The following is a 19,816-nucleotide window of genomic DNA, read 5'->3' on the forward strand; positions in this document are numbered from 1 at the left end:
GTTTTTTTTTCTTTCACATTCTCTACCTCTAACATCTCTTCAAATACAATGACGGAGACAGAGAAACAATTAAATAGAAAATTTATTAGGTAAAATGTACAACAGCTGCATAAGCTATCTTACAGCTCAAATATAGAGACTTTGTTTTACTTCCACTCTTTGAGAGTGGAATAAAATATCCAACTTAAGTTTTAAATTCTGCAATGAATTTTGAAAACATTCATAAAAAACACACCAGCTCACATTTTGTTTTTTAAACTTTTCAAACCAGGAAAGCTGATCTGAAGTGCAGGGATAGACAAGATGGAAAAAATATTTATCTGAAACAAACATTTAGAAATGCTAATTTCTTCCCAGCAGAAAAGCTGGTGAGTCGCAGATCGCAGGTGGTTACACCTTGTCCGAGAAGCGGCTGCTACATCCACATCGAAGTCACTTAAAACCAGCACATTGTAAACGTTTTAACGTCAAAACTATTTAAAAAAAAAAACAAAAAAAAAGAAGCACTTTTTTGTGAAGAAAGTGAAGCTTTCTTTTTGATAGCATCGCACAAAGATGTTATTTTTAAATATGAAAATTTTGTCAAACTGTATCACATAAATATCAAGTTATTTTTAAAACAAACTGCAGAAGTGACCCAATAAGCAGTCCTCAGAGGTTTGGTTCTTCACGTGCTTTCAGGAATGCTGTGTGATAAGAGAGGAGCGCTCCTTAAGGTCATAATCGGTGCTGTGCTGAAAGAAAATCTTACTGCAACTCTGAGTGACAGATGAGCGACTCGTCGTCAGCTTTCCTGCTTGGAAACGCTTTTCCATCAAATGTGGCCAAAAGACACGTGAGCAACAAACGCCAGGATGGGTAGGGGGGAAAAGTGCCAGAACGTCGTCAGTACGAGCCTCTGAGCCCGCCGCTTCGTGAGCCTCCGCCTGAGTTACCATAGTAACCGCCGCCGCCGCCACGGCCTGAAAGAGTGCGATAAGACATGTCAATATAAAAAAAAAACACATTTATTCTGCTGTCAGTGGAATTATAAAGCAGTGAAAGTTCTCTTTGTAAACTCACTCATTTCAGCTGCTCCGCTGGCCGTCGAGTTGAGAAACAGCTCAATGTAGCGGTGCTCTGCAGGCGGGGGAAACAAAACAATCTGTCCATCAAGTCACAACATCCGAAGGTCGGCACACTGACAAGTCCTCACGTCTCTGCTGCCAGTCAACGACAAGCCGTTTCAGCCTAAAATAAACTCATTAGAAGCAAAGTGATGGAGTTTGGAGGGAAAAGAGGAAGAACATACGCATGTTGTTTTTGTCTTTGGACATGGCTGCAACGGCATCTTCATGGGAGCGAAACTCCACGTCTGCCTCTCCGGTGGATTTCCCGTTGGGAGCCATGTCGATGTGGACCCTCATTGGACTCAGCGGAGAGAAGAACTGCAGAGAGCAGAGCAGAGGGTCAGGTGAAGGTGATTTAACAACACTTTCTTCACTGTTTTCATTTTTCACCCAAGTTAAATTTCAGAGTTTTTCAGTTAAATTTCTGTGTCTGTTTGCTGCAACTTCAAAACTTGATAAGTCGGATATCTCTCTGCTTACTAAGGACATTTTTCATCCTGAGTTGAATGAACTGGAAGTGAGGCTTGCAGAAACACAGTGAGGATGCGCGGTCTTACTTTAGCGATGTCTCCCTCTGTTGCACGGAAAGGTAAACCCCTCATGTGGACAAAGTGGCCACTGTGGAAGCCTGAGCCGCAGTCACCTTGACCACCATAGCCATGACCCCCCATTCCTGCACAGAGAGAAACAGAAACGTCCAAATGCAACTCGAACATCAGCAGCGATGAGAGGAGAGAGAAGCAATCTGATAGAATAACTTAATGAATAAATACACAACACATTCGTTTCTCACTGAAAACATTTTCAAGGATCTGATGACCATAAACACAGCAGAAGGTGAACGAACCGTTCACCGTCTGCTGTCATCAAACATTAATTCTGCTGGACTCAGGAGGGTAAATAAAGCTTGAACTTTACCTCTCCCTCCCCTGTCTCCTCTCACTCGCTCATCAAACATGCCGTTCCCAAAACAGTAGTTGTTGAAACCGTTGTAGCTGTCGAAGCCTCCGTAGCCTGGATGAACAACCACACAGGAAAAGTCACTTCGTCATGTGAAGCTTTTTTTTTTTTTTTTTTTAAATTTCCTTCCCAGTAAAACGCTTCCGTTCATCCATCTGCACTGAGTCGTGCTTACCTCCTCCATAACCACCCCCACTTCTCATGGTGTCCATCAGGCCTCCGCCGCGGCCTGGCGCTGGACCGAAGAAGCCTCCTCTGGGCCCCCCCATCATGGGTCTGTCGTAGGGCCCCGGTCTCTGGGCCCCCATTCCCCGCCGCGGCAGCTCGTAGTAGGCTCTGATCTCATTGCGACTGCTCTTAAAAATCTCTATGTACCTGGAATGCCAGAGTCCCGCGGGATGAAGGAGGGGCAGAGGGCGGGATTAAGGTGGAGCAGTGGCTCAGTTCTCGTTACATGCATACATGAGATTCACAGAGAGAGAAGGTATACACACGCAAAATACATATTCTTAACAATGGGCTGAATGACTGAACAACCTGTCGTTAGCTGATATATTCACCAACCTCACCACTGGCACTAACAGCTAAGACAATCCTTAGAAAGGGTTTTTTGGTGTTTTACTGATGTGATGCTTTAATCAGAGAGGCATTTGGACAGTAACTCTACACTTTATCTCCTCTGCCAGCATTATCTGTATGATAGATAAAGGACAGGCTATCAAAATAATACATACATGAAATGAATTATCAAATATACCCAAATGTTAGCAGTCTTAAATGACCACAAGGAAACTGAGAAAATAAAAATAATCACACCAACGTCAAGATTAGATACACAGCCTTTCATCCCAATGCCCAACATGTGGTGTAAACACCCAGAAAACCCTCCCATGACTATCACATGACCCGCCCCAGGTAAATTACCATGTAGTCATTACCCACAGTTATTTTTATCACACCATCCCATGCTCATTATTCAACCAGAGCCCGTCCCATTACTACCAAAGTTAGTCTAACATCACCCCCCGTTTAAATTCTCCGATAGAAGCCCAACCCAGTCCAGCCCGTCCCCTTCCCGTCTGTCCCACCTGTGCCCTATTCTTTCCTTGTGTTTCCCCAGAGCCTTTTCTGCTATCTCCTTTGAGGCAAACTGCACGAAGGCTTCCCCTGTGCTCCTTCCCTGGTAGTCCACTGGCAGAGTAATCCCATTTGGCACGATTCTCAACCCTTCAACCCAAGCACACATAAATACATAGGTCGGTAGGTAGACTGATAGAGGAGATAGAACAACACCCACTGCAAAAGTGGAAGCTTTCAGGATTATAGACTTCATGAAAACAGCTGTAAGTAACTCATCAGACTGTATTAGAATTAAAAGTAGTGCATCTTAGGAGCCTGCCAGACAGGTACTGGCCTGGAGTCAGCATACAAGTCTCAATATTATAATTAAATCATTTTCCTCTGGTATACTCCACTATTTTACTGTTGTTGCGTTAAAATCTAACTGTTAATCATCCTGAATAAATGTAACATTTTAGTAATGCCAACCCAGCTCTTAAAATTCTATTTAACTGGCACAATATCTGACTGACATAAACATAAGGGCTTAACGTAACATTAACATGATTGGATTTTGACAAGACAATTTAGTAAGCACAACATAACTATATTAAAAGAACACAAACACTGGGCTTTAACACAGACACATAATAAACGATCAGAGGTCAAAGTAATTACTAACTATGCTGAGATACAACATGTGAAAAAAAATCCTGTTCCAGTTTCTTACTTTTAAAGTTACTGTACAGTTTTACTATGGAGCAGTGGAATAATAAGGTACTGATGAAAGTGCAAATTAAGTTGTTTTAATGGTGCAATCAGACATGTTCCCTGCTGTGGTACAAATAAGAAAACTGATGGTTCTACCGGTTAGACACTAGAGAAGAAAATGATTCTTAAAATCCAAAAATGTGACAGTAATCTCACAGAACAAGTCATTCAGATGTTAGAAATTGATTGTGGACTTAATCGTGTACATTTTCCTCTGAAAGAATTTGCCCTATTCATTGCAGCCTAAAGAACATTAGATAAATCAAATGTACGATATCTATACAGTTCAGCACATAATGAGAGAGAAGTTTAGACGCTTGGGTACCTGAGAAGAACTGAACAATTTCCTCCTTGCTGCACCCAAACGGCAGGCCTCGGAGTCTCAGCATGCAGCCGCTGCAGCTGTCATAGTCAGCTGGACCACTGCGTTTCAGCACCCAGTCCATCTCACTGCGATTGGACTTGAACACTGTTTCACACACAGAGACATGCAGACATCATATTGCTGTCATTTGACACATTAATGGGAACAAAAAACATAGTTTTTTTCCCCCAAAAGGTTTCAAGTACAAACTAATAAAATGGCAAAAAGTCACGGTAAACTGATGAGGAGAGTAACACAAATTCCATGTTTAAACAGTAATGTCATGACATGAGCTTGAATAGGTGTGTGAGGCAGTTTCCTGCAGTGGTTCACCTTCTATATATCGATGTCCCATGTATTTGCGGTCCTTAGCAAGTGCATTCTTGAAATCCTCTGCTGTTTTCAACTCAATGAATGCCTCTCCGCTGGGACGGCCCTCTTTTGAGTAGGTGAAGCACACGCCATTGACTTTTCCCACAATATCACAGTCTACATAGAAACGAGAAGAGAGATGTGTCAACGTTTAAATATGTAACATGAAGAGATGATGATATGCACTTAAACCATAAGTCGTTCGCGTTGGCTTAACTTCAATTATATTTTTGCTCTAAATTAAAAAAAGAATTCGACTCACAAAATAGATCAACCAAAAAGTGTTCTCACCAGAAAAGAAACTGGACACCTCCTCCTGTGTGCAGGACCAGGGAAGTCCTCTGATCCGGACCACATAACCCTCGTCATTCAAAGACATTCTCACTGTACAGAGAACAAAACAAATGTTTGAACCACACGAAATACACGCAATTTGCAAACTACTCCTCAGTGTTCTCTTACCTACAAGAAGTGACTCAAACAGTACTTGAATGAGTTCAAAACGAAAGACTCATGTTGGTAACTTTACTTAGACTTGCCAATACCATTTCATTTGGATTAAAAGATGCAACAATAAAACACAATGTCAAAAGATTTAAATGAGAAATTCAACCATCAACACAACAATCGTGCAACGAAAAACACGCACGATGTGTAATTTGTAAACATGCACACATTTAGTTAGGTGGAACACACGAAGTGTCTTTCGAGCACGTATGTGTTTATACGTTTGTGGGCTTGTATGTTTTCTGCTCAGTAAAATAACACCAAACTCTCTTTCGGTACACCACCCGGAGCTACACAACCAACAGCTCAGAGCTCAGAAAGTGTGTGAGAGAGGACCGTCTTGCCTCATATCTCAGTAAAATCACAGTCTGAGGAACAGTCGGAACTAGCTTCCACTTTCTGCAGACAAAATGAAAACGTCTGTCTGCTAGCTTCCAGAGCTGCACTCCAACTCAACTCCCCGACGAAGAGAATTCACAAAAGGAAGGGATTCTACTGTTATTGGTGAAAAGGTCCGTTTGAAGGCTTCCACAGGACATGGCCGGCTGCGTTAGTAATATCGATTATCTGCTGGTTGTCTGCTGTTAAACAGGTTAGCTGTTAGCAGGCTAGCTGTAGGACACTGACAGCGGTCAAACGAACGAGGCTAACTACTTCACGCGCGAGCGTCCCCGCGCTGATGCGGGCGATGGACACACACCGCCCGGCGGAAGTGTGTCACTCGTCACCGAAAAACCAGCTTAAATGGTAAAATGGTCTCACAGACGCGTCTTGCCCGCCGTCTCTGGTGTCTGTCAAAGGTTCAGGTGACTCCGCGAGCAGCCGCTCAGGTAGGTTATCGCGACACTTCGGCACATCAGAACAATCACGTGGTCTGTGCAGCTCGCAACCATGCAACCGTTTCTTTTACAAAATAAGAATTACAAAAAATAAATAAATTGAAAATACATATATTATAATTATAATAATTATTTATTCACAAAACATGTTAGTCCAGTCTAAATATTTCCTGTTTTTGGTGTTTCATGTGTGAATTAATTTAATGTTCGACCATGATTCATCATACTTTAAACATTCTTAGATTATATCTGAAACTTAATTTCAGTTCAGAGAAAAAGTAACATACTGAGAGAGTTTTGGTTTTGGCTGGGCCTCTCTGTGTAATATTTGCATGCTCTGCCATGTGTGCGTGGGTTTCCTCTCACAGTGCAACAGTGTGCATGTGAGATCAGTTGGTGACCTTAAATTATCCCCAAATGCAAATATGAGAGTGTGTATAAAGAACCTGATCCAGGCTGCTCAGGCCTGCTTCTCTCAATGCCTTACATCATGAGATTAGTTTTAACGGCTGTTGAGATCTAAAGGCAAAACGTTTTTGTGTTAATGCTTTCAATTGGACATATGAGGTAAATCTTAATAGACTGCAACTATTTGTGACCACTACTGTTCCTCTGGCTAGCGTGCTACTTTGAAATATGTTGACTGTCCTCAGTGGAAAAATACTGAGCTTATCAAAGTAATATATGTATGAGAAGCTAAAGCAGGTGGCGTTCACTGCGTGCACGCAGGCAGATCTCACACCGTTTAAACAACTGGATTTCATTCAAGTTGTTTATGCACGTACTCACGATGACGTGGTACGCTTTACTGTCAGCACCGGTTGAGCTGCTCAGAGTGGAAAATGTTCCAATATTTGGTCAAAGGGAGTAAACAAAGTGCAAAGGTTCTGTAAGGACTTGTCACATCAATAAACCGAAGTCATTCTTTGGAAGTCCAGAAAATCAGATTTTTAGTACTTTTGAGCTATTGAGTTTAGATCACCCACATCTGAGCACAGACAGCAGACAAACACCTTTGAATGTTTCTATGTGTTTCTATGTGGCTGATCTAAAGCATTGTTAGACTTTTTGACATCTGCAAACATAAATCAGATTGTGGCAATAAATGTGTTTAACAAGTGGAGCATGAGAGACACTCAGACCAAGCAACCTCGGAGAAATCCTATGACCTTTTACACAATTTGATAAAAAGGCACTCTCTAGTCTAAATGTGGGAGTTTTATGGAGTTCAGGAGCATCCTGCTGAAACTACACTCACAAATGTGGCTTTGGAAGTATGCAAGAGCACTCTGACGAACACAGAGTTAAAATCTGCCAGCCCATGCAGAAAGGGGTTGGCTGAGGAGTGCAATGCAAACCGAGTCCAAAGTCCACGCAAGCAGCACACCAGCTGTGTCAAGCAATCCTGACTGGAGACTCCCGGCAAAACAGGTTATTCCTGTGCTAAATCCTACAACGATGGAGATTCCTGTGTACACGGTGGACGCCTTCACTAATTTGCCATTCAAAGGAAATCCTGCAGCAGTTTGTCCGCTGATGCATGTGAGTAAATGGAGTTACACAAGTGTGACATAACTTTTGGCTGCAGTGTGGGAGTCTGCTTTGGGGATTCACAACACGCACAATACACAGAAAAAAAGACCAGTGGATGTTATTTTGGTGTTGTTGTAGTTCACTGCTGCAGTATGTTGTGAATAGGTATTTTCTAATGACCAGAGAAAAACAGGATTTCTGTTCCTGTATCTTTAAGTGTGATGCAGTGGTCTTAAAATCAGCCCTCACTACTAAACTGTGTCGGATACTTGAACGCATCTTATCTTTTCCAACAGGAGCTAAGCGATGATTTGTATCAGAAGATAGCAGCAGAGATGAACTTGTCAGAGACTGCGTTCATCACCAGACTCAATCCCTCTGACAGCTTCGCCACAGGTATCTTTTTCACACGGTTTGCTCTGATTTGAAATACTGCATCATTAAAAGAAACAGATCTTATAGGTTACAAAAACTCATCCAATGTTTGCCTATCGTGCCATCTGTTGTAGGGAAAGAAGGGCTCTTAAAACCTCTTCTCAAAGACAAGCACTTGTGCACCAATTCAATTCTGTTGATTTGCAGGTGAAAAAAAAAACTTAATATACCACAGTTAAAGAACAGGTTTTGTTCAGTGAGAAATAAAAGTATGTTGTTTCTTGTTAAAACTTATGACTTTACAATAGTATTGTTTTAGAAGCTGCTGGCATTGGTAATAGTACTGGCTAATTGATTGAGAACCCTTCAGGCTGATTCAGCCACACACGCACATTCCTGCAGGTGATGGTGTGCATAACACAAAATATACAACAAAAAGGAAAAGATTAAAAAGTTGCACATAACGCATATAAACAGCCTGCTGTGTGCTTCAGTGGTTCAGAGGTCATTTGGCCTGCGTGGCCTTGAATGTGGTCAAGCCGAAAAAACGCCCACCCTCAGCAGTCTCGGTGTCAATGGTAAACGCCCGGCTAAGACCGTCATTGTTGGGAACTGGAAGAACAATGCAACGAGCTGGCACAGTTAAAACACGGCGCAAGGCTCCCGGTCACTTACCAATGGCACAGCAGCTCCAACAGGAACATCTGCATCGTTCACACATTCATTCAGACTCTCTTAAGAATGTCAGCATTTGACCTGGATAACTTCACAAGAGAAATGGTGAACGTGTGTGACATTGCTTTTGAGGTATAAGGTGTTCATTTAAAGTCATAAGTCAAAGCGCCTCACCAAAACTTGCATGAAAAGTGCAGTCTGACCATCAAATATATAGCTTTAAAAAAAAAAATCAATGAGAATAAGACAGAAATTTCACTGTGAACACACATCAGCATCCTGATATCTAGAAAACAGAATCCCTAAAGCCTCTTCATGTATATACTGGTACGTGTGGTACGTGAAGCAGTCTCACCTTTATATCATTGTTTGGTTCCCTGTTTCTCCCTGAACAAGTCAAATCCACTGACCTTCAGCGTCTCCCTGATATGCAACCACACACCGAGGCCAAATCAAACATGATCCACCGTGTTGAACATGGAAAACTACAACAGCTTAAAAAAAAAAAAAAAAAAAAACAGTTTTGTGAAAATGTGTTGTGATCAACAGGCTCGAGGTTTCGTCTGCGTTGGTTCACACCAACCACTGAGGTGGACCTGTGCGGTCACGCCACCCTGGCCTCTGCAGCGGTGCTGTTCCAGCATGAGAGTAAGATACAACACACACATAAGATTAGGATCAAATATGGTGTATTAATGATTAATATGTCCATCAGTCAGATAGAGGAATCCACTTCACTAACAGATCATCAGCATGTGTGTGTGAGTGTTACACTCCGTGTGCTGCTTGTGTTCCTACAGAGAACGTCAATCCCAGACTGGTGTTTGAGAGCAGAAGTGGAGATCTGGCAGTGGTCCAGCAGGGAGAAGGCTTCGTCATGGACTTCCCCCTCAACCCACCCACCCAGGAGGTACAGTATAAGATGGATCATCAGCTGGAGATCCACTGCAGAAGCAGGCTGATCCATCCTGACAGCAAAGTCACCGTCAGCCTAAATAGAAGACGTGTTTCTGAAAAAGTCCTGCATTAATTAAAGCTTCATCTGGAAATTTTTAATTATTTTAAATTGAAAAACTGTGTTTCTGCTCAAATAACCTTTCCAAAGCATTTCCTCCTCAGGATGCCAACGAGTTCAGAGACATCATCAAGGTCAGTATTAACACTAGTCCAGTTTCAGAGCTCATCTATATAAACAGCTGGCATTAGTGTGGCGCTCTTCCTCTTTTAGCTCTTGATAAAGTCTTTGCGCTCGTTTGCAGGCAGCGGTTGGGAACAACCCAGTTCAGGACGTTTCTTTGAGCTCCACAAAGAAGCTGTTGATTCGCCTGGCCGACAGCTGCGACAGGTCGCAGTCCAGTGCATGCTGTATTTTTGAAGCAGCTCCTCACATATTCCAGACCGTGAGTGTGTGTTTCTGCTGTGTGCAGGTCGGTGCTGACCAGTCTGACCGTCGACCCCGTTGCTCTGCAGAACTGTGAGAAGACTGGACGAGTCAAAGGAGTAATCGTTACACAAAAAGGTAGTCAGAGATTTGGATTTGGCAGCTTCTCTGTAAACCCAGGAGAGGTTTGTGACTGTCAGTGCTGCAGTAGCTTTTTGTAGTGTTACTGAAATTAGGATTTATAAAAAAAAAAACAACAAAAAAAAAAAAAAACGTAAGAGCAGAAATCTAAAAAAAAAACAAAAAAAAAAAAACAGTTGCTACATCAGTTTATCGACTGACCAAAACTATTACCCAAATTTTTTGGGGATGGGGGATTTGGTGGGAACCGTCTTAAACGGCCATATTGTAAACTCAACAAACCAAAAGTGGGGCAAATCACTGGTCTGGAGGTCTGTAAAAGTGGGATATAAAAGATTTTGACTCAACAGTTCATCAGGAATGGGTTTCATATTATTGTCATTTGCAGGTCTTGTTTCTGATCTTTGAGTTTTTTTGTTTTTTTTTACTTCCAGGTAAAGGCTTCAGAAAATGTCAACGCCTTTTTACCCACTTCATGTTATTTCTGTGATCTTCACCTGCAGGACATCCTGAGATCAGACATGATGAATTTCAATACATGTGCAAATATATGTGGGAGGAAACCTAAGAACACAAAAGTGCACAATACAGCGGTGCACAATGTCCAAATTATTTGTATTTGCTAGGGATTCACAAAAAGCAGAATTCCACCTGGAAACTGTTTAAATGCTTCAATAACTCCCTCCAGGGTCGCCAGACAGCCAGCCAGGCTACGACTTCTACTCCAGATACTTTGCTCCGTGGTTCGGCATCCCGGAGGATCCGGTCACTGGTGAGGTTCTCCCCACGACTAAAACTCTGACTGCAATAGCATGTTAGAAAGTACTTTAAGGTTATTTCTAGTACTTATGCAGTAATGACACTCTTGTGGAATCTGCCTTCAAAAAAAACAAAAAAAACAAATCAAACAACTGCTAGTATGACTTTTCTGTCGTTTTAGGATCCGCCCACACCGTTTCAGGAAGCTACTGGTCTCAAGTGCTGGGGAAAAAGAAATTGCTGGGTGAGTCATTCCACTCAGGGAAACAGGAAGTGACGTTTTATTGATGCGTAGGAAACTGGCAGGTGTCGTTTCTCGCTATATTGACTCTCAGATCTCCTGTGTTTGTGTGAAGCTTACCAGTGCTCCAAGCGGGGCGGGGAGCTGCAGCTGGAAGTGAGAGACGACGGGAGAATCAACATCGGCGGACAGACCGTCACTGTGCTGCAGGGAACAATCAGGCTGTAGAGACAGGCAGACAGCCCGGACCTGCTGACAGGATCTGTTCTTTACAATGGCAATGAGACGGCATAAAGGAAAAGTTAAAAATACTAAAGCCTGAACTGTCATTCTTATAATGGGATATTTCTCAATAACAGGCGAGAGAAATGTACCAGAAAGGGTTTAGGAATTTACTATATTTATTTGTAAAACCAATTAGCTAAGAACACACTTGCTTAGAAAGAAAAAAGAAGCAGTACACAAAAACGTTTCAAGTAGCACATCAAAGTTAGAATTAACCCGTCATCAGGACGTCACACACATTTCTCACAGTGCTGAATGGAGTGAAAGTAATCTGTCAGAGAGATCACTGGATGGCTCTGAGCAAAATCATTTTTGCTCTCAATCTGGAGTTCACACAAACACATGAGCAGCTTTTGCTTTTCCTGAGCTAATTCAACCGCTGGTGGTTTTTAAAAGCCAAATCAAACTAAACACTGACATTAACCAACTTGTTCCATCAGCGTAGTGCAGCCCATTCATAGATAATGAGGATCAAGTATGGAGAAACAAAGTCTGGTGATCTGCACTGTGCTTCACATATTAAACACAAAATACCTAATGATTTGGAATGTAGAGATTGTGACTGTTGAGAGAAAAACAAACTGGTGACTGACGAGGCTCTTTGACATGTTTGAGCTTATCCTCTGTGACAGCAGGAAGAAATGGAGGTAAAAACATTGTTGACACATTAACACAGCTGCTGCTTCTGCTTCACTGTGCCGAAGGCCACAAGTCAAAGGACCAAACGACACTGGAAGACGGCTCAGTGCATTACGGAGAGCTTAAATGTGACTATCAAACTCGAGGTTTTAGGTTTTGTACCACAAATCATCAGTGTCAGTTCTACTCAAAGAAATTCTTCATTTACAAATAAATTACTCCGGGTCGCTGTACCTCGTCTGGTAGTGAACATCAGTCCGTTTCAATCAGCAACAACAGAACACATGACAAGTGTGGCCTGTGCAAGTACAGAGGTAGATTTTAAAGCACACAGTCCGATCTCCTGTTAAATATCCGAGTGTTAAACCACAGCGCCGTCTCACGTTCCACCTGCTCTGTGAAGCAGCGAGGACCTTCATTTAAATTTAATTTGTTACTAAGAGCACCCTGACATTTGATCCGCTCATTAACCGGCTGCAGTTTTCTGCTCCGTTGAACTGAACCGCAGCTGTGCACGAGCCGTGCACGAGCCGTGCAACGAAACGCCATCCTGGTTTCAAGCAGGACTGGGTTCACAGACGGATGCTGGGTAAGGCCTGGTGGGCGGCAGGAGGGAGCTGGATGATGTGGAGGAGGAGTTAAGGGAAAACACATATTTTAAAAGAAAACTGATTATTGAGGCCTTCTTGGAGCACAACGACTTGTTGAGGATATCATGTTCTCCTGCTGGAGATGGTCGAGCAGCTTCTCCAGCGGCGTGTAGCGGCGCAGCGTGGAGGCGGAGCCCACCATCAGCAGCTTGTGTTTAGCTCGGGTGATGGCGACGTTCAGGCGGCGCCAGTCCTTCAACAGCTCCCCTAGCTGAGTGGAGAGACCAGGGAGACATGTTGACTTTCACTCCTTCATCAGGAAGCAAAAAAAGAGAAGACACTCACACTTCCTTCGTCCGCAGTGCTTCTGACAAAAGAGAGGACGATCAGGCTTTTGTCCCGTCCTTGGTATCGGTCCACGGTGTTCACCTCCACCCCAGTGAAGGCGGAGGACCGCAGCAGGGCCGAGATGCTCTTCAGCTGCTGCCTGTACGGCGCGATGACGCCAATATCACTGGGCTTACACCCGGCCTGAACACCGGGAGACAGAGCAGGGCTCAGCGCGGCGGCAACACCGCCAGAGATCCAGCGTTCACGCTGCAGAATTCCAGACGTGATCAATCACGAACAGCTGTTTTACCTTTATCAAAAGGGAAAGCAACACGTGTACGAGGGCGGCTTCAGTGTGGTTACTGATCCCTCCCTGCTCCACCGACTCCAGAGCAGGAACCTGAAAGAAAAAAGCAATCAAGATTTAGACCAACGTCTTCTCTCGAACAGCTCGACAGGAACAAAGGCGATCAAAACAGAGCAGTGAAACGGAACTCATTCATAAACTAGTTGCATCACAGTGTTGAGGATAATAATCACTGCCTATTTATTATGAAAATACATGCAGTTACCATTTTTCCCTGCTAGCATCTGAATGGACTGTATAAACACTTCACCATTACTTCTGACCTCTACCAGCAATGTATACATTCAAAGTTTCAACATAATTTAACAACAGATACACAGTTTCGATTGCATGTGGTCTGCAGGGAAGCTACATGTCAACTGGAGAATGCAAAAAAAAAAAACAGACCACAGAGAATGAAGCTGTTTAAACGGAGCTCTGGTGGACCCACCATTGAGCAGTCCAGGAAGCAGACCGGGTTGCTTGGCAGTAACGTGGCCTGCATCCACGTCAGGTCGTGCTGAGGGCGAGTCCGAGAGCAGGAGGCCAGCTCCGACTGGACGGGCAGCAGGAAGGGCAGGGTGAGCAGCGCCGCGGCCGTCCGCTCCGACCCGCACTCCAGCCGCCCGGCGTACATCAGGGAGTTACTGAGAGACATGATCTGCCTGGAAACACACCGCGGCCAGGATTTAACCACCGGGGGCATGAGAGCATCCAAACAACCAGTCGGGCTGATTTACATTCAGGATATAAAGTAGAATCAGCGTGCGCGGTGTCTGGCTACCTGTTCATGCGGTACTGCACGTTGAGCTGAACCACGGCGTCGCCGTGCAGCTCCAGCCGCTTAAACAGACTTTCATCCATCCCCAGCGATCTGAAATCAAATAAAGGAAGAATTGAGATTCAAACACATTTTCCTGAAACTGAATCTTCGCATTTTGAAGCGATTTAAAACGATCAGGTTTTGTTTTCACCAAACATATGTTTCTCACCTCGCCTCGTGGTTTTGTACGATTGGCGGCAGCTGCTGATGGTCTCCGACCAGCACAAACCTCTTGGCGTAGAAGAGCGGTCCCAGACAGATGGGCTGGCTGATCTGTGATGCCTCATCCACGATGCAGAAGTCGAAGCGGCGCCGGCTGAAGATGGGATGCTTGATGCCCATACAGGTGGTCGCCACGACCAGCTGGACAGAGACGGAGAGGACATGGGCGATGAATGAGGCGGCAGTGAGATTATGAAGCTTTATTAAAAAAATCTGTTGAATATATTGAAGGATAAAGGGAAAACAAACACTGCTTACAGTGTATTTCAATAAGCAGAAGTTTTATTGAGAATAATCCTCCGGGAAGCTCTTACCTCTTTGTTATAAAGCTGCTCCAGCTCGGAGAGAGTGTGGATCCCTTTGTTTCGCACACTTTCTTCGGTGTAGGGCAGAATATCTGGATGAACCTAAAGACGGCAACAGAAAAGAAAAACTTGATTTAAAGTTCAGTATACTAAACCTTTCCAACTCTTAAACATAAATTCTCCACCATAACCTGCTGCTATAAGAACAGCTTAGTCGGTACAGAGCTTCCACTCTAACGCACCTTCTGCCCTTGACCCAGACGCAGGAATCCCACCCGGAAACGTTTCAGCTTGAGAAGGATGTTGTCAACGGCGGAGTGAGTGTAGCTGGTCAGCAACACGCTGAAACCACAAGCGTGCAGGATACGCACCTGAGGAGAGGAGAGAAGGTCAGAGTTCACCAAAACTACATGGTACAGAGGTTTTTAACTTAAGATTACTTGACGGATGCTCGTCTGTGAGGTTACCAGGGTGCAGATGGTGGTGGTTTTGCCCGTACCAGGCATGCCCACAATCAGCGTGTAGTCTTTGGACAACAACACTTTCTTCATAGCCTGTTTCTGAGGCTTGTTCAGGCCTACACACACACAAAAGATTGACCATTGATCTTTCTATTAAACTATCCTGTAACAGTTGTGGAGACGATAACTCCATTAACACGTTGAACTTTGAACCATCAGCACAGAACGCCAGTGAAAGGTGAGCGTCATCCAGGTCTTCATTTTCCATCATATCAGCTGAAACTCCCCCAGCGGGGAGGAGTGGAGTCACCTTTGAGGATTTCAGCGACGGCGCCTTTGACGTCTCCGGGCAGAACGGAGCTGAGGTTAGAGATGAACTCTGGAGGCTGAAGGTCAACGACCAGCTTCCTGAGCCGATCGCTGCACAGAGACGCAGTTTAAACCAATTTTGTGCATAAATTCACAATGTGACAGAAACCTGCTAAATATCCGCCGTCGTGTACATGCGACGCTTTCTACCTGTCCGGGCTGCTCGCCATCAGTCTGGAGAGATTACTGAGGTGTGTGGTGAGACCGATCACCCCTTCGTCCCCGTCCAGCCGAAACAGCACATCACTGAATTTTGACAAGTCCCTAGAAAACCAATTAAATGAAAACATGAGCGGGAAAAAAAAAAAAAAAAAAAAAAAAAAAGCTGAAAGATCGGCTCTGTTTGTTCTCACCTGTCCAGAGTGCAGCTGACTGAAGTCCCGCCCACTTCATGCAGGTAGCCGGTGGCCAAACCAACCAGACGACCCTGCTGGTCACTGACGACGACGCGGTCTCTGCTGGCCAGACCGACGCCGCTGAAGCTCTGGAGCGGCGCGGCAGCGCTCCGCCGGAAACGGTGGAGGTAAAGGCCCTCGGACAGCGCGGTCACCGGGCCGCTGAGCTGCAGGTTCCCCACGCAGCTCCCACACTTCTCACTGCAAAAACAAGCCGGTGAAATGTAACCACACACACTCATCCTCCACTGCAGACTGGAACACACGGCAGTGTTTTCTTCAGCGGGGACGGGTCTGCACCTTTCCTCGGGGATCTGCAGCCACACGCGCTTCCGGCTGTTCTTGGCCTCCATGGTGGCGCCTTCCAGGCAGCAGAGCAGCAGCCAGTGGGAAAAGTACTTCAGATGTTGTGGAGTCAGGTGACCCGTCTCTTCCTGCAGGAAGTCGCGCACAACATCCTCGCTGACGTCTGCCGAGGCCGGGTCCAGAGCTCTGCAGAGAGGGTGAAGGCAGAATGACGAGAGACGTGTTGAACAGACTGAAAAGCTCCGGTATGACTTCACTTCATCCAATGAAGAGGCTCACCTCTCGTACAAAGCGCAGTTCCTACTCTGCGGACAGTACTGGCAGGGCTGTCTGTTCGTCAGGATTTCAGGCAGCGTGGAGAGGCGGCTCCGCTCCGCTTCTTTCCTCACACAGTGGTGAATGAAATGCACCAAAGTGTTCCTCAGTTTTATCAGCTCTGCCAGAAGAGTTGTAAGAAAAAAGAAAACTGTGAAAGAGACCCTTACTCTGGATAAAGGCAGATTGTCAATATGTGTGACTGAGATATAGACCGGACCATATTTTATCGCCATATAATACAGAAAAATACGAAATTCCAGACATTTTGCAGGTTTTCCAGTACCTCTGCGGTCCATGTGACTCGGCACCACAGGGTGCATACTGCCAGTCTTCAGATACAGCAGGAAACCAGCTTCAGGGTTGTATCTCTCCAGACTCATCATCGTGTACAAAATCACCTAGATTAACACAGACAAGCACTCCTTCATCTCACATCACTCCACAGGCCTCAAAAAACAGAATTCCATGAAAAAGTTTAATATTTAAGAAAGTGAAATATCCAGGAAAAATATCCAGAATCTATCGTAACATTAGAAAAATGCTGAACTCGTCCTTGATGTATTAATTCACTGAGAGGTCCCTGTATGTTCTGAGCCGATCTGTGCTCCACCCACCTGACTGCGATGCTCTATCGAGTTCGACTCTCTTCCCGTTTTCAGCTCCAGCGGCAGGGTCTTCTCCTCGGAAAACCGGAGACCGCCGTTCCGAGGCCTTTGGATGTGAACTCTTGCCGTCACATCGATTTTTCCTTTCAGGCCAAACCTCGGGGCCCAAACGTTCTCCTCGATGTCCGCCAGCTCTGTGATCATCACGGCCGACGGCGTCTCCGGACACCTGCCGCCGCCGCGGCTGCAACCGTCCAGTCAGATAACAGAGCATTTTAACCCTCATTTTTGGAAGTAAAATTTTTCTAAAAACATTAATATTTATATTATGTAAAGGTGTGTGTACAGTATATACATACATTTTAAGGTTAAGAGCTTTAGGCGCTGCGGAATTGAGGTGTTCTGTTGCCCAGTGTTCCAGTGAAGGCAGATAATCATGTAGTTCCTGTTTCATCTCTTCCTGACAAACACCTAAACTGTACCTTTGAACAGAGTGAAACACAAACAACTTGAAAAAAAAAGTGAGCATTCAAAAGCAGATGTGACTGTTGATATGAAGTCCAACAGTGCAGCCCTTGATCACGTTCTGTGTATCTTCATTACATTGCTATAACATCCTGTTTGACTCGACTCCATTCAGAGCGTCGTTCATCACTTACATGTCTCCGAGGTACCGAGGGCTGCGCAGCGCCTCGTCAGCAAACTGGGAGAGTTTCTCTAAAGAAAAATCTTTCCCCTGAGCTGCTCTCTGGAAAACTTCATGGACCATGGTGCCGTTCAGCATCTGCTTGGAGCCACCATCAAAGCTCTGCGTCAAAGCAAAACACAGCCAGCGTGAGAGAAAGTCCTGAAAAAGGCTATTTTAAACTAAAGTACAGTCAATTACATAACCTGCAGCTATCAATGAAATCCCACTTTCCTCTGTTACATACAGAGGAGGCCTTAAAGCCTTCCTCCTCAGGTACGATTGTGTACTTAGGATAAAAAAAGGTGCAGTAAAGCTTTTTACCTTGAACATATCTCCGAGTACAGCTCGCCTCATGCAGCGGATGGAGCTGGAGATGCTGGTGCCCGAGACGAGGCTGTCGGGCAGCAGCACCAGGAAGCCCTGCTCCCGGTCCACCAGCCAGGATCCGCCGTCACAGCGGCCCTCCAGATGAACCACGTCGCCGCAGCAGACAGGCGTCGTCTCCCTGAGGAGTCCAGAGACAGTTTGTTTCACCTGAATGTGAGGAAACGGCGCGGACGCTGCAGAGAACGGCATTACCATCCATCCCTCAGCAGACACGTCTCCGTCGGGTGGAGAGTCTTGGAGCAAGCGACGGTCAGAGTTTTGCTGCCAGGCTCCTCCTCGACGTCCACCACCCAGTAGCGGTTGTTCAGGCCTCCGGACAGGATCACGTGATCCGGCACTTTACTGTGGGGACACAAGGCTTTCATCACACATGTCCTCATTTTTTCCAATAGTTTCTTTTTTTTCCCACTTCAGGCTTGTTTACAGCAGTTTGTGTGGGGAAAAAAAAAAAGCTAAATACGTGTCTCACCGAGGTTTTTTGGATATTTCCTTTGGAACAAGTCCTCCATTATGATCCATCTGCTCTGCAAACCAGCTCTCATCCAAGTGCTCCTCTATGGGACATTCAGGCGCCAGTTCTGTATTTTCTTATTAATATGATGGGAAAGCAGGGATATGAAACCAACAGAAGTTAAAAGACATGGACAGTGCAACAAATTCCAGCAATTTGAAAACGTCAGGGTTAATATGATGAAATGACTTCATTCCTCACCCTTAAAAAAAAAGCACAGAGTCAAAATAGAAGTGCAAAGAGAGTGGAGGGCAGGATGGGAGAGGCAGATTAAAAGACAAAACTGATAATGAAACAAAAACAAAGACAGTGGATATGTTGGACCTGGAGGAAGACAGCAGACAAGATGAAATATAAAGTCATTCTTTAACACATTAACGACTGTTTTGGTGCCATAAAATTATTTTACTGCTGTGAAAATACAAACCCTTCAATGAAAGAGTGATTCTGCTCTTCTCCCTCAATAGCTTCAACTTTCACTCTGGAGTTTTTCACAGTATTGTGTCCTTTAACAGCTGTCAAATACTGGAGTTGCTCAGTTAATTGTGATATTTATTTTTTTAAAAACAAATCTGAAACAGTCATAACACTCAATATTTTAAGCAATCCCAATAAAAAAAAAATCTTGATTAAAAAAAAATTGTATGATCAGCAGAACTGTATAAATTTAGTCTTCATCCAATGAACGATCTTTCTATTCTGCGTTTTCTTGGAGGTCAGATGGAGGCTTGGCTGGTTGCCACGGCAACTCATTTTTAGACGTACAAGGCTGCGTTCAAAGCTGAAAAATTTGCAAGTTTGGAAAAGAAATCACAAATTCTAAACAGCAAGCTGGAAGTGGTCGGTGGGATTCGTACCTCCGGCCCGCTGCTGATCCGACGCCGTTGGCTTCTCCCCGTCTCCGTCTGACGGTTTTGTAGCTTCGGTTTCACGGGGTTCGGCTTTCTCACCCAGACTCTTCACTCCAGTCGGTGCACTGACTCCAGCTGCAGGTTCGGTCACACTGTGCCCGTTACACTTGGATCTCAAATCAGAGCATATCATCTGCTCCATTATTGTAGTGAAACTAAAATTCCTCTCGTCTTCTGTCGACTTCTGCTTTTCTTCCACAAAGCCTCGAGAAACCCGGTTTGGTTGAAGCAGTGATTTT

The 19,816-nt window shown here is 44.6% G+C and overlaps 3 protein-coding genes across 6 annotated transcripts; 1 reads left to right on the forward strand and 2 right to left on the reverse strand.

Moving 5' to 3' along the window:
• Positions 1-64: 64 nt before the first annotated feature.
• hnrnph3 (heterogeneous nuclear ribonucleoprotein H3 (2H9)) lies at positions 65-5,983 on the reverse strand. Of its 3 annotated transcripts, none has more exons than XR_003933633.1 (11): positions 5,905-5,983; positions 4,927-5,019; positions 4,597-4,752; positions 4,225-4,368; positions 3,158-3,296; positions 2,245-2,444; positions 2,028-2,123; positions 1,667-1,782; positions 1,292-1,427; positions 1,063-1,199; positions 65-962 (listed from the first exon to the last, which is right to left on the reverse strand). XR_003933633.1 is itself a non-coding variant. In XM_030117763.1 (11 exons), the coding sequence occupies exons 2-11, from the start codon at positions 5,012-5,014 to the stop codon at positions 886-888; spliced, it is 1,209 nt and encodes a 402-aa protein (XP_029973623.1). In that variant the 5' UTR covers positions 5,015-5,019; positions 5,905-5,983; the 3' UTR covers positions 65-885. The 3 variants fall into 3 exon arrangements, 2 of the variants coding, with proteins under 2 accessions (XP_029973623.1, XP_029973642.1); XM_030117763.1 differs by having other exon boundaries at positions 1,063-1,119; XM_030117782.1 differs by lacking the exon at positions 5,905-5,983 and adding an exon at positions 5,098-5,889 and having other exon boundaries at positions 1,063-1,119.
• Positions 5,564-11,364, forward strand: LOC115407529 (phenazine biosynthesis-like domain-containing protein 1). 2 transcript variants are annotated; one of them, XM_030118018.1, is made up of 10 exons: positions 5,564-5,972; positions 7,811-7,910; positions 9,114-9,212; positions 9,365-9,474; positions 9,684-9,713; positions 9,824-9,909; positions 9,992-10,083; positions 10,775-10,858; positions 11,027-11,089; positions 11,202-11,364. In XM_030118018.1, exons 1-10 carry the CDS (start codon positions 5,895-5,897, stop codon positions 11,312-11,314), a joined length of 855 nt encoding a protein of 284 aa, XP_029973878.1. In that variant the 5' UTR covers positions 5,564-5,894; the 3' UTR covers positions 11,315-11,364. The 2 variants fall into 2 exon arrangements, with proteins under 2 accessions (XP_029973878.1, XP_029973796.1); XM_030117936.1 differs by lacking the exon at positions 5,564-5,972 and adding an exon at positions 7,245-7,523.
• A 782-nt stretch (positions 11,365-12,146) lies between these two features.
• dna2 (DNA replication helicase/nuclease 2) lies at positions 12,147-18,736 on the reverse strand. Its single transcript, XM_030117315.1, has 22 exons — positions 18,625-18,736; positions 18,348-18,497; positions 18,090-18,273; positions 17,740-17,888; positions 17,440-17,562; positions 17,090-17,324; positions 16,759-16,873; positions 16,437-16,593; positions 16,152-16,343; positions 15,810-16,052; positions 15,607-15,720; positions 15,398-15,507; positions 15,094-15,203; positions 14,869-14,997; positions 14,636-14,728; positions 14,269-14,462; positions 14,061-14,150; positions 13,728-13,941; positions 13,241-13,330; positions 12,946-13,131; positions 12,725-12,871; positions 12,147-12,636 (listed from the first exon to the last, which is right to left on the reverse strand). Exons 1-22 carry the CDS (start codon positions 18,672-18,674, stop codon positions 12,583-12,585), a joined length of 3,129 nt encoding a protein of 1,042 aa, XP_029973175.1. The 5' UTR covers positions 18,675-18,736; the 3' UTR covers positions 12,147-12,582.
• Between the last annotated feature and the right edge of the window lie 1,080 nt (positions 18,737-19,816).

The sequence above is a fragment of the Salarias fasciatus genome, chromosome 1 (genome assembly GCF_902148845.1).
Source record: "Salarias fasciatus chromosome 1, fSalaFa1.1, whole genome shotgun sequence".
Taxonomy (NCBI): Eukaryota; Metazoa; Chordata; class Actinopteri; order Blenniiformes; family Blenniidae; genus Salarias; species Salarias fasciatus.